This window comes from Wolffia australiana, chromosome 10 (assembly GCF_029677425.1).
Source record: "Wolffia australiana isolate 7733 chromosome 10, ASM2967742v1".
NCBI classification, from domain to species: domain Eukaryota; kingdom Viridiplantae; phylum Streptophyta; class Magnoliopsida; order Alismatales; family Araceae; genus Wolffia; species Wolffia australiana.
Window position 1 is genome coordinate 4996603 of NC_135844.1, and position 13637 is coordinate 5010239.

The 13637-nt window shown below is 43.0% G+C and overlaps 1 protein-coding gene across 1 annotated transcript; it reads right to left on the minus strand.

Annotated features, from left to right (window-relative positions):
- Positions 1-6921: 6921 nt before the first annotated feature.
- LOC144708574 (glutamate receptor 2.9-like) lies at positions 6922-9938 on the minus strand. The gene is made up of 4 exons (XM_078581968.1): positions 8611-9938; positions 8213-8525; positions 7591-7994; positions 6922-7501 (listed from the first exon to the last, which is right to left on the minus strand). Exons 1-4 carry the CDS (start codon positions 9934-9936, stop codon positions 6953-6955), a joined length of 2592 nt encoding a protein of 863 aa, XP_078438094.1. The 5' UTR covers positions 9937-9938; the 3' UTR covers positions 6922-6952.
- Between the last annotated feature and the right edge of the window lie 3699 nt (positions 9939-13637).

Below are 13637 nucleotides of genomic sequence, written 5' to 3' on the forward strand. Positions count from 1 at the left end.
GACGCGAAACCGCATCGTTCGTCACATCGCTCATCTTTATTTTATTTCTTTTAACTGCATTTTCTCTTTACTCCAAGGCCTATAAGTATAGGCCAATGTTTCAAGAAATAGTTAGGCAAGTCATAAATCAAGAATTGAGTTTTTGTTAGACTCTTCTTCGAGGACTTGCCCTAGCCTTCCCTATCCCCTTCCCTCCTGATCACCGCCACCGCTGCCGTCGCCGCCTCACGTCGCCGACTAACTCCTTCTCCTTCTCTCTCTCTCTCTCTCTCTCTCTCTCTCTCTCTCTCTCTCTCTCTCTCTCTTTCTCGCCTCTTCTCTCCTCCTTTCCTCCCAGCGCCCTCGCATCAGGCCACCTGGCGTCCGAAGCACCAGGCAGCCCAGCGCCCCAACGCAAGGCCGCCCAGCGCCCACGCGCTTGGCTGCTGATAAGCCTAAAAAATGAATGTAAAATATGTCATTGTTTGGGGTTGTAGACTTATGCAATAAAATTTATAATTTCCCTTAATCACTAAATATGCATATAGAGCAAGTAAGGGGTCGAACCACAGGGAAACAACAAATGAGATTTTTTATCCAATTTGAATAAATTAATTCAAGAATGAATTAATTTTGCAATTAATAAATCTTAATTATCCTTAATAATATTCTTTAATTAATCAAAATTAAGTAAAACTTAATTTTGATTTTAATATTTCGGTCAGAAAATTAAAGATAGGAATATTATAATTTTAAGCTCCGATTAATTCAGATTATTAATTTCCCAATTATTAAAAAATTTTAGAACAACTTTTTATGAATTAAAATTGGGAATTAAATGGTCAAGAAAGGGATTTTTAATTTGGACTTCAAGATAGATGAATTTTCGATTCAAATTTTATTTTTAGGTTTTTTATATGTTAAATTAAATTCCTAAACAATAAAAATCGAAATATAGAGAGAGAAACTAAACAAATTAACTTAGAGAGAGAAAGCGGAGAAATTAGGTAAAAGATGAAATCCGACCCTAAATTAAAAATCTAATGAAGCAGAAATGTTTTAAATTGATGTAGAATTAAGGATACAAAATCAGATCTTAAATCAGAATCAAAACGAAGTGCTAATTTCATTCAAAACAAACTTCTAGGGCATGTACATTTCGCCCATGCCTCGGCGTTTTAGAATTGTTCAAGAAGATGATTGAAATACGAATCAGAGACTTAAAAATTTGAGTTCAGAACCAAGATCTGTCGACTTCAAGAATCCCTCATGTGTCCTTCCTGGCCAATTGCTTGGGGGAGAGCATCCAAAAGTGATTTTCGCCCTTTTCGAGAACTCCATTTAATTGTCTGGATTGTAGAGGGGGAAAAGACGAACCTACCCTCAAAATTTCAGCCCAATCTGACATCTAGATCTCAAGATATCAAGGTTTTAGTGAGGGTAAATCTGAACCATTGGATCGTTTTATTTTCTATAAAAATGATTTTTCCTGATTGGTTGAGCTTATTTCTCGTTTTCCGCCTTATGGGATCACGTGTCGACCTTCGTTGTCCGCGTCGGCCGCCCGCAATGATTGGAGAACAATCATTGTCCACGTCACCCTGAAATAATAAAAAAACAGAAAGTCTCACTCTCTCTCTCTTTTATATATTTTAAATCATAAGTCGCTTATTTTGACTATTCTTCTCTCTCTCTTCTCTCTTTTATATATTTTAAACGGCAAATTGTCCCATATATCCCAAGTTTTTAAAAATGTCCGCGATCTATCCCCGGTTTTTAAAAATGTCCGCGATCTATCCTCTATCCGCGATCTATCCCCAGTTTTTTAAATCGTCCGCGATCTATCCCGTGTTCTAAAAAAACCGCGATCTATCCTGCATTTTCCCGACGATGATGTGGCGTCCGACGCGGCATCCAAGTGGGCTGACCGTGATAGACGTGGCATCCAAGTCGGACGCCACGTCGTCGTCGGGAAAAAACCCCACTCTCTCTCTCCCTCCGCGATCTCTCTCTCTCTCTCGCGCTCTCTCTCTCTCTTGCGCGATCGGTCTCTCTCTCTTCCTCTCTCTTCCATGATCTCTCTCTCTCTCTCCTTCTCTCTCTCTGCGAGCTCTCTCCCTCCCTCTCTCTCCGCGATCAGTCTCTCTCTCTCTTCCGTGACCTCTCTTCCCCTCTTTCTCTCTCTTCTGTGATCTCTCTCTCTATCCCCTTCTCTCTCTATGCGGTCTCTCTCCCTCCCTCTCCCTCTCCGCGATCAGTCTCTCTCTCTCTTCCGTGATCTCTCTTCCCCTCGTTCTCTCTCTTCCGTGATCTCTCTCTCTCCCCCCTTCTCTCTCTCTCTCTGTGGTCTCTCTCCCTCCCTCTCTCTCTCTGTGATCACTCTCTCTCTCCCAGGGTTTTTCGACGCGGACGTGGCGTCCGACTTGGATGCCACGTCTATTACGGTCAGCCCAGCTGCCCATTTCGCCGTCCGCGTCAGATGCCACGTCAGCATCCGCAAACATGGGGATATATCGCAGAAGTTTTAAAAACTTGGGGATAGATTGCGGAAGTTTTAAAAACTTGGGGATAGGTCGCGTGAAAAAAAAACCTGGGATAGATCGCGTACATTTTTAAAAACCTGGGATATATGGGACAATTTACCCTATTTTAAATCGTAAGCCGCTTATTTTGACTATTCTTCTCTCTCTCTCTCCTCTCTTTTATATATATTTTAAATCTTAAGCCGCTTATTTTGACTATTCTTCTCTCTCTCTTCTCTCTTTTATAATTATATAATAATTATCTGCTCATTCACCCGAATTTCGGGCGAATGACGTGGATGCCCCTTAATATATAGATAAATGTATTATAAAATGCTAAATAAATTAAATATATGTTATTTAAATATGTAAAAAATTATTTCTTGGCTATATAACGGTCAAAAAATTATAAAAATATGGAAAAATTCCATAAAAATCATGATAACACTTACCAACCTTAAGCCAAGTAGTTAAAGCCCTGCAAAAAATATTTCTTCATTAAAATGAGGTTAAATTCCATGTAAAAAATGATAAAAAATCAGAAATAATAGTAAAATGAGAGTGTAACTGATTTATCTTTATTTTAATATGATAACATGAAATATAGTCAGTAAAATACATAAATATAATGTAAAACTCATTAATTAATCATATTAATTTGCAAGTTATCAGCCGCCTCGTGCCCTAGCGCCAGGCCGCCCGCACCCAAGCGCAAGGCCGCCCAACACCTTAGCGTCAGGCCGCCCCCCCCGTCCTAGCGCTAGGCCGCCCCCGCACCCTAGCGCCAAGTCGGCCCGCGCCCAGGCGCGAGGCCGCCCAGCGCCCTAGCGCCAAGCCACCCCCGGCCCTAGCGCCTGGCCGCTCTGCGCCAAGGCACTAGGCTGCCCAACGCCCCAGGCACCGCCACCAACCGCCGGGGTAAGCGACACCGCGTAGGCCGCTAACCCGGCCGCCCACGCCCCGGACGCTCACGCCGCCACAGGTCGTCGTGCATACCGTTTTGGTGTCGGGGTGCTGCCCCGCACCCCTCAAGGGAACGACTACCCCTTGACCCCAAACTGACCACGCAGTTAGATCCGCGACACCCTGTCGAAGCGCATGTCAATCATCCTGCCAACGACGCCCCATGCCCAAGCACTCCGGCCACCGAGCAACCAGGCTTAGTTCGGCCATCCCACTGCCAAGGCCGCTCAACGCCCAAAACGCCTAGATATTTCGTCCAGTGGGCCATACAACGCCCGGATCGCCCAGCCGCGTCACGACCTGAATTTCCCTCAGCCTCATCATGCACTGCGGTGCTGAGGTAGGCCTGAACTCCTTTAGTGTCATGTGTTCTTCGTCTAGTGTTCCACCAGGATTCTTACACCGCTGTCAGATTTGATTTGATTTTCTTGAAACTTCCACAAATTCTTCCTTTTGTGAGATTTCTCGCGAACGTGAATTCGAGTATTGGATTTGGTGCTTAGTCATCGTCGCGGTGGTTGAAGACAGTACTCCTGCCCTCGACAAGGAACGGGGCTGCACCACCATTATTTCATCGGTTTTAAGTTTTCGAATTCGATCGTGTGAATTTTGTGTCCTGTTTTACCCCTCTACCCAAACCTGTCCTGCATTCTCCACCATCATTATCATTCCCCTCTCCCTAGTCGTCAGCCTCCCTAGTTGTCCTGCATCAGATAATGTCTCTTACCATCTATGTTTTTACCATGGGAGACAATAATGTTAATTGGCAAGATATTTTACAGTCTACAATTGCATTATCTACAATTAAGGAATATTATATGGCACATAGTAAGGGAATAAATGAACTAGTCTGGCTAAGAGGATTCGTTCACGAACTTCACTCATGTTTCTAAAAGCATATAAAGAACATCATAAGAGGAGGTGTCTACCTGATATTGAGGTGGAATTCAAATGGAATTCTGAGAGATTTCTAGAAGGAATTATTGAGAGTATCCTATGAGCAACCTGATGGAAATATATATGATCGGGAACCCATACACATTTCACATCTCGTTCCATGTTCATTAATAGAACATATTCTTTATAATGCACATGTGACGCATATAATGAAGTCCATGAATACATGATCAGTCACAATGAATTATGATGATATCGTAATACATAGATAACTAGTTTTTGAGCATTTGTTCTAAACATTTTGATTTGAAGGCTACGCGAGAAGGACGTCAAAGTGTCCTGATATGATAACACTATCTAGCCTCCCTCATATGATGAGTATGGCCGGTCCCATAGCCATTAGTGTGGAGACATTAAGGAGAGACACCAGGTACTCTTTAGCAAAAAGAGTTCATGAAATTGATCTCGTACAAATCCCTGAATGGTATTATACCAATTTAACAATCAGTTGTGTAAGTAGTCCTTTGACCTGAGACACAAAAGACATGTTGCGGACGAACTGTTGTACTTTGACTACGGTCAACGAGTCTTAGTTTGGGTACATCAAGAAGTTTACAGAGACGGTTGAGTGGTCAAGATGGGATTGTCCACTCTCTGTATAAGAGGTGGCGCCTCAAGGAAGATGATGGGATGAAGTCCTTGACTCTAGCATTGAAATGTCGGAGAAGTGTTCTGCGATGATTTCTGAATGTGTTAATACTTACTCGATGACCGTTTAGGGTTTGGTAGTGGACCATACCCTAAGTCGTCCAAGGTAACCGATGACGAAAAGGTTCCAAGAGTGACTTGATATACAGTCCTTTGTATCTTCTAGAGCACAAGGTGTAGCTTGGCACCCCACGTGTCGGAGACTCAACATATCAATTGGATTAAATCAATCCGACATTAATTAACCTATATAATGATACAATTACTTAATTTGGACCGCCAATAAAGGCCATTGGCCATTGGATTCGTTAAGTATAGTAATAAATGGGTCTAGAAGCTCGCATGCAAATGGTCTTTTGGACGTCGAAAGATATAATTAAAATACCCACTTAGTATAAATGAGGGAAGGCCCTAAACAAAATTCACTGAGGCCAGAATTGTTTATGGGCCTTTCCAATTCTTCTCCTTTCTTCCCACAACCCTTCTTTACCCCTTATGCAATTGGGACGACGTAACGACGATGATAAAAATTGAACGGGGCTCGTCAATGAGAAGAAGGATGTTGAACGTGCCGAGGATCACATAGATATGTCTAGAGGTTGCATACTTGAGTAACTCGAAGCGTCTCACTCTGGGATCCAAGAAGTCACGAAAGCGATCCGCGCAATAGTACTTCATTTCATGTTTTTATCAATGCCGTGCATTTTTCCAAAAGTCTTGCGCAATGTATCATTTTGATTTCTTCATCCATGTCAAGGCCTATAGAACTTAACACAACCTTGGAAGGTTCAAGCTTAGTAATTGGAGAGTTGGAGAAGACATGGGGACAACATAATATCTCACAAAAAGGGCTTTATTAAGGAGGTGACACCAAGTGTGCATCTTATTTAGGCATTAGCCCCTTGGTGAACTTGTTCTCTTTTATCCTTTTTATACATGTTGTTTTGGACCTATATTATGAACATTTATCATCCCATTCAAAGATTTGTTTTTTCTCCAACCACTGTATGGTTTTTGTTTAATCTCATCCCAATACTCCTGGTGGATTCCTGAGGTTGGCTGGATACATATTTTAGGCTCCATTAAGTTAAGATCCTCAACATCCACACTGAAGGATCTGTCTGTTACCTTCTGCCTCTCATATAGAAATTACCTGTTTGGCCACTTGCAGGAGTCAGGATATCAACCGTAAATGTATAATAAATGAAAAAAATGTAAATGGCCTTCCCCAGTATATGAAATGCACCATAAACTATGGCACTCTCTAACATATATTTAAAGCTAAGGAATGTTATCTTCTGCATTGAAGTGTTGATAGTAACACAGATTCTGAAAGTCCATCACAAGAGTGACAATCTATTAACATCTACATATTTCTTTATTACTTACAAGTCATCACATCAAGGTCAACGAAATAACAGACAATTACATATTTTAATGCCAAGGGTAAGTAATAAAGAGTATTCAAGTTGGGTCACCAAGTTTATGTGAGAACATTGTTTTGGATGTTCGTACACAGAGTCAAGAAATATGCGTTCATTTTTTCTCAAATTTTCTCAACTAAGTTTTCTGTTAGTAACTCACTAGACTTTTTATCTCCAATGATTTAATTTTCAAATATCATTTCTAGATATTATTGCATTTAAACTATATTATTTTGTCAAAATAGAGCTAGAGATGACATATTAATTATCCTAACGCTTAAATCAGTGAACTTCACGAGCCATTGCCCCTCAAATATGATCACTTAATTTCAAACATCCGTGGATTCTGACATCATATATTTCCTTCACACATTCATGCACAAATTAACAATTCTGTAGATTTTATACTTACTCAACTGTATCTATATAACTTGCAGCTACAACCTTCCATTAATGATCTTACACCACTGTTGTGATGCTGTCCCATTCTGAAGTGCTAGCATTCGCATGCTCCGGTGCTTCTTCTTTTCGAGAACCAAGTTTGCTTGACGAAGAATGGTAATTATTCAGAGATTCTTCCGACATTTCATATTCTGTCTTCGCGCTAGAAGTTGAAGCATCCATATCTCTTGGGATCACCTGCGCTTTTTTACTGGGTTTGAGCAGAAAGAACCTCCCGGCATTACCATCACATAATTTACTCACTGCCATTTGTTTATGTTCGAATGGCTGGCCCGAGCTGGCCCTTTGTCCTTCTTTTATCTTTTCACGGAGGAGGGTAATAAGAAACACCAGCATAGCTAAGCCAGAGACGACCCCAGTAATGAGGAACAAACCCCATATCTTGTCGAAATTGAGCCTCTCCTCAGAATAATTATTTTCCTCAGACGCGTAATAATTAAGATCTCCGAGCCATCTTTTCTCTATCTCTACTATTCTATCTCCTTCGGCCAAGCGTAAGATGGCGATAGATAGGTCTGGCACCAGCGGGGATCCTTTCTGAAAAGCCTACAATTGTCAAAACACACGGCGATGTCATCAATTAAACATGAAAATAAATCAGTTTGAACAGAATGATGCTTAAAAGTGGCGCTTACAAATCCAAATCCTCCAGCTTTATAGGGACCTCCAACCATGGTGTAATTTTTGAAATAATCTTTGAGGAAGACGCGGATGTATGGAATCTCATCAAAAATTGCGCCAACGCCTCCCCCACTGCTTCCATTATTTAGAGCGTCTACATAATCCCGTGGAGAAGTGAGAGGCTTCAGCATTCTAGGGTCCAGGCCTTCCTTTAAAAGCAATTTTCCCGTAAACGAGCCTTTAAGATAACCGACTCTTTCTCCCCTGGGGATGTCTTTTAACTCCAGAGTAGTAGACCTTAGATGCTTTATGAAGAGCATGGAGCTTAGACTAGCAGTGTAGCTAGACTGAAGAACAAGCACAACCAAAACCCAAATAATGATCACCACCCTTGCAATGTTACTACGAATGTTCTCCTCTGGCATAATGTCCCAAACAAAAGCGAAGGACCAAAATCAGAGAAAGTCACTGAAGTTCAACGTATATGGACGACAGGAGACGTACATACGTAAATACAAACATAAATTCATTAAAATATACATCTAAATGCAGAAATAGACAGGTACGTAAATCCAATGGATTGTGAAAGGCTTAGATGACTGAATGAAAAATCGACAAAGGATACAATGAGCTTACTGTGTGCGAAGACAAGAGTGGAGAAAATAAAGTAGGACGTGGTGCCAACTTGGGCGTCTATGGGTCCACGAAAATCTTCATTGAGTCGGTGTTCTAGAACCCACACGACAAAACCTGTGAAGAAGAAAGATCCTGCGGTGACTATCCACAGCTTCCAACTGAGCGGTTTCAAGAACATCAACGCGCTCGTTCTCCTTTGTTTCCCTTGCGGCACTATCATCCTGATCCCCGACGTGGCGTAGGGCAGTGTAAAATCAACATAATTTGACCGATTCGCCGTGATCGTTGTGTCTCCCACTAGCCCATCGTACTTCTGCAAAACGAAACCGACATTAACATCTTCTATTAGTCTCTTTATCAGACCAGAAATTTAACAATTATCAGAGGTTTTGGTCAACCTTCTGGAAAACCAGCTGGACAAGTTCATCGTAGCAGGGCTTCTTCATACCGGGTGCCACTCTATGCTGCACATACTCAACGGGGACCGCGTAGGGCATTTCCTTCAAAGCGGTTTCAAACACTTCGATGACGTATCCGCCGACGACTAGCTTCCCCGTTTCAGGGTCAGTTTCAGCAGTCAGCAAGCGTTGAAATCCAGGGTCAACAGGCCCAGGAACTAAGATTCTCAGCTTCTTTCCCACCACAGGATTGAAATCCCATCCTTTGGGGACTGTTGTCGTGTCCCCAGGCCATATCACCGGTGATAATCCAGGAGAAGGAAACGATAACCCATCTCTCCCCACATCTCGTAGAAAGTCCTTCTCCGTCCAAAATCCAACTGTGCTCTGGCTTCCTCCGGCAACGTTTACTATCTCAAAAAGAGGCTTCTTACGCTCGCCGTTCACTAGCAGAAACTCACCGCTGAGGCCATGGAACTCTACCTCAAGTAAAGCGTCCAACAAGCGAGGTCCAATACTGGATGCGCTACTCTTCATCAAGACCGTCTGATTTGTAAAATCCTGCGGCTGCATCAGGCTTTTCTTATCTGGGTCGACGGTTTCAGCCGCCATGGCGAGAGCCCAAACTGCATCGTACGCCCATAGGCCGAAAACAGTCAAATCCGAGCGCTCTGTTTCTGGGTTAGCGAGGCGAGACGCTAGTAGCCATCTGCTCTCGAAATCTTTAAGCTTTCCTGATCTGGGGACTACAAGGTTGACGCCTACAACGCCGAAGAAATCTCTGCGGAGAACCGAAGCGTTGACGGTCCCCAACAAGCTCGTCAGCGCATCTGATAAGATCCACGCGAAGCCTTTGCTCATCATTCCCACCTCTCTTGCCTCGGAAAATAACCTTAGCGCCAGACTCTTCTGCATATGAACGAGGAATACTTTACACTCCATGCTCATCAGCTTGTAGAGCTCCATTGAGATGAGTTCAGGTGAGGATGACGGGTCGATAGCGCTTTTGTAGGGGACGCGGACGCCGATAGCGTTTAAGGCGTTGACGACGTGGGGCACTATTCCGGCCCCAAACTCGGACTGTTCGTAGATGGGTACGACCTGTTTCCAAGCGAAGTGGGAGACCAAGGCGGCTATGGTGGTCGCCTGAAAGGAGTCGCTGACTGCAGCGCGGATAAAGAACTTGGTCTTGTCGTGAGATACTGAAGGGCTCGTGGCCGAGAAGGAGAGAACGGGGACTTTGTTGGCGTTTCCGAGAAGAGCGACGAAGGCGGCTTCGTCGGATGTCTGAGGGCCTAAAACGGCTTCAACTTCTTCTTTGATCATCAAATCCGCGGCTGAATGGAAAAGACAGATAATTATGGAAGAAAATATGAATCGAAGCAAGGTTAAGGAGGCATACTCAGAGAAAAACTGAAACCTATCAAGCTAGAGTGTAGTAGAAGCAGGTATGCTAATTATGAGCTAAATTTGAATTAACATCCGCCAGATTTCAATACGAGAAAGGCCGTGTTACAATCAAACGTTCGGCCGCAGCGATTAAAAAGCGGTTTTATGGGGAGGTTTTACTTCTGTAAGTGTATCAACATGAGGATTAAGAAATAATTCCCGTAGCAGAAACGTCACAACCAAAACAGGAGTCGATCTACCACCACGTTTGATTCAGGTGTCATTAAGATCCCAACATCTTCGAACTGAAAGAGCAATTAGTGGGGAAAATATCGATTACCAGCAGAGGCTGCAGAGAGAGGATCGTTCGGCGAGTCCCGGAATATAAGGCCAAGCCTGGTCGTCTAGTTGGCGTGGGCTAAGTAGAAGTCAGAAAGGGCAATTTGCATACAAAGCCAGCTGCTTTTTCCAAACATTGTTCCCAGATTAAGGATGACTCCGACCTTGAACGATGAACGCAGTGCCGACGCCGGTGACTGTTCATCAATTACAGTAGCGTTTTCCTCGTGGACTGCGTGCCTCGGATGGGTGGCAATTGATGGATACAATAAGAGAAGAATAACGAAGAAGCTCAAGTAAAGGTAAACAGGACTCGTCCCGTTCTTCATCTAGCAGGATTAGGTCGACAGGATGCTAACAGATGGGGTATGCAGACTTTCCAGTTTAAATATAATCACTACTGATAAAACCTGCAGAAGTTGAACGCTGTCCCGACCCAGAACTGGAACTTCTAGAAAATCGTTCGATCTTGATAAAATATAATATAGCTGCCCATTAAAAGAAGCTAGAATATGCGGGATGCGGATATTGGGAACGCACAGATTCCATCTTTGACTTTATTGCTCGAGCTCGCTCCATCCATATTCAACTTGATACATGCCATGACAAGCGCATATTTTACGACATTCCGTGTGGTTGGAGTGGAGAAGTTAAAGACACAGCCGTAGGTTTCATTACATAACTCCCCTACTATATAATTAGTATAAATCTTTTAATAGTTTTTATAGTTTTTCTTTATATATATATATTATAGTTTTCGTAATCGATTCAATGCAATATGGGTTGATTTAGTCGAACACCCGAGAGGTGTTCGACCAAATGCCCGTTAGGAGGTCGAAGCCAGAGGGAGATATATAGTAATTACTTAATACTTTGATTTTTATGTATTATATATATCTTATAAACGAAATTGACGATTAGAGGGGTGATTCTGTCGAACACCCGTGAGGTGTTTGACAGAATGCTCGACAGACTCTGAATAGTGATAACGAGAAGATAAGAGAGCCGATTCAATCGAACGCCCGTGAGGTGCTCGACAGAATGCTCAAAAGAAGGCGAGATATATTTTTGATTTTTTATAAGGTTGAATGGGATAGATTTTTCTAAGGAGAAAAATATTGATAATTTGATCAAACACACTAGGTGTTCGATGAAATTCCACAAAGGATCTGCGAGTCAAAATTCAACAAAATTACGATCACGGATTCGATTGAGTGAGGATCTAAGCGTCTTGGTTAATAGTAAAACATGAAAGTTAGCTGAGGAAACACTTAAATTAACCTGAAACGCCCTGATTTGAAGACGATAGTTGTGGTGCCGATCACCGTCGTTGAGCTTCGGTTTAAGGTGTCCCTCGTTCTTCTCCTCTGTCCGGGTGCCAATCCAATCGTCTTCAGAGCTTCCTTGGGTCCTCCCTCGCTGTCCACAACCGCCAGCGCTGTCACGACGCTGCAGCTTGCTTCCAAACGCTGAAGGGATCTCCGTCGCAGCAATGGCTTAAGGTCAAAAGAAACCAAAATTGGGGGCTCTCGGCCCCTTTAAATGACATGGGAGGGGTCCCAGAGACCGTGCAATGGTGGGGAGCTGCCCTGGTAGCCCTCCCAAGCTGTTGGATCAAGGCTGGTCCCCCCTCAGCGGCCAAGAACGGCCTCCGGCCGGCAAAGTTGACGGCCAGGGGCGAAGATGGACAGAAATGCCCCTGGCCGTCGGATCTTTCTCATAAACATCCAACGACTGCGATTAAATCGCAGCCTTGGACCCTGTTTATGGTGTACCCCAGTCATCACCATGTCACCACCTCATCATCATCCACACAGGTAGTCCACATCGCCTTAGCTATCTCCGATTCGTTTGCCGCAGGGCTCCACATCCACATCAGCCTAAAAAAGATAAATAATAGTTAAATCAAGCAAGATAGACCTCATCGTCCAATCATCTCTAAGAAGATTGGACGGTGGAGATCATATCTCGCTGTTTAATGAGAGCCCGAAATGATACGGGCTTCGGGCCGGGTTGGCTCAAAGTGTGGTACCTTTTTCCTGTTTGTTTTCTTTAAGATCGCGGCCTGTGGGTTCGCGATCATGTTTCTACTATGCGGCTTGGCCCATAGCAATTCCAACTGAAAGTGGGATTTCGCAGTCCCATATAGAAGCTTTCTAAAAGACAATACAATATAAAATAATTTGTGAGTTATATCAAATGAACTGATATGAAATACATACCTCTCTTGTGCGATAGCTATGGGCCTGCCTGAGGCCGATTTGGGCCTGAATGACTCCTTGTTTGCCGGGCCTTGCTGGTGGCTAGGCTGGCTCGACTGCTGTGCGCTCGCTGGCCTGGCTGCTTGCTTGAGCTCCGACGCCTTGGTCTGCTTCTTAGCCGACCCCTTCTTTTTTACTATTATTTCCCTTCTTCTTTCTTCTTAACTCTTAGCGTGCTTCTTTTTTCCTTAACTCGTTTTACTTCCACTTCATCTCTGCTAAAAAAATATGACTTAAATACTAGACAGGGCATTAGAAATGAAAATTTCCTAAAAATATTTTTGCTGAAAATTATCTAAATTGTAAAACATGCATAAAATGGCGTTAAAATGCATCATTTTATAATTTGCTCTATTTAGTGTATGGCATGCAATATTTCAAAAAATTAGGTAAAATACACATGAAATGGTTCCAAAATTCCCTTAACTAATGTATAATTACATGACTTATTTTGGACTTATCATGCCACCATCATCATTGTCATCAGCATCAGTGCGGGTCCACGTCCAACCCGACTCGCGCGCAAAAGCATCCGTGAAGTCGCCCAGGTTTAAGTACCCCTAGTAGAGCACGTGTTTGCATTTTCGTTATCTGTTTTCATTTTTTAGTTTATGTTTTGTGTTTGTCACGACGAGTGTACCCTACTCGTCGTGACGCATCCATATCATTGCATTTTCATCTCCTCCCATATCCTTTTTGCATTGGTTTAAGTCTCTAGTTTTATTTTTGTTGTAAAATGGGGCCTCCCTAATGCATCCCTTGTAAGGGGCCCATCATGGCCCTATATAAGACCATGATGATCCCCATGTTGATTTCAGATCTGGAGTTTTTGTTTGGAAGTTATCATTATTGATCCAAGTATCATCGTCAGGAGAAGAAGAGGAATATGAAGTATAAGAGAAATTGGAAGAAGTAAATTGGAGAAGAGAGGGAAAAGTCAAGAACATGAAGAAGAGAGAACGACACTGCCCATTTCCATCTCCCTTCTCCCTCCCTATTTCTCACGAACTTCAAATTTGGTGCTCTTGCACCATCCTT

What these genes read in the sequence shown, in the direction of transcription:
- LOC144708574 (XM_078581968.1), bottom strand. Translation starts at nt 9,936, where the DNA reads ATGATCAAAGAAGAAGTTGAAGCCGTTTTAGGCCCTCAGACATCCGAC. An exon ending in TCCAGCTGGTTTTCCAGAAG is followed by an intron (nt 8,526 to 8,610) that starts GTTGACCAAAAC and finishes TTCGTTTTGCAG; the next exon opens with AAGTACGATGGGCTAGTGGG. An exon ending in AAGCTGGAGGATTTGGATTT is followed by an intron (nt 7,502 to 7,590) that starts GTAAGCGCCACT and finishes TGACAATTGTAG; the next exon opens with GCTTTTCAGAAAGGATCCCC.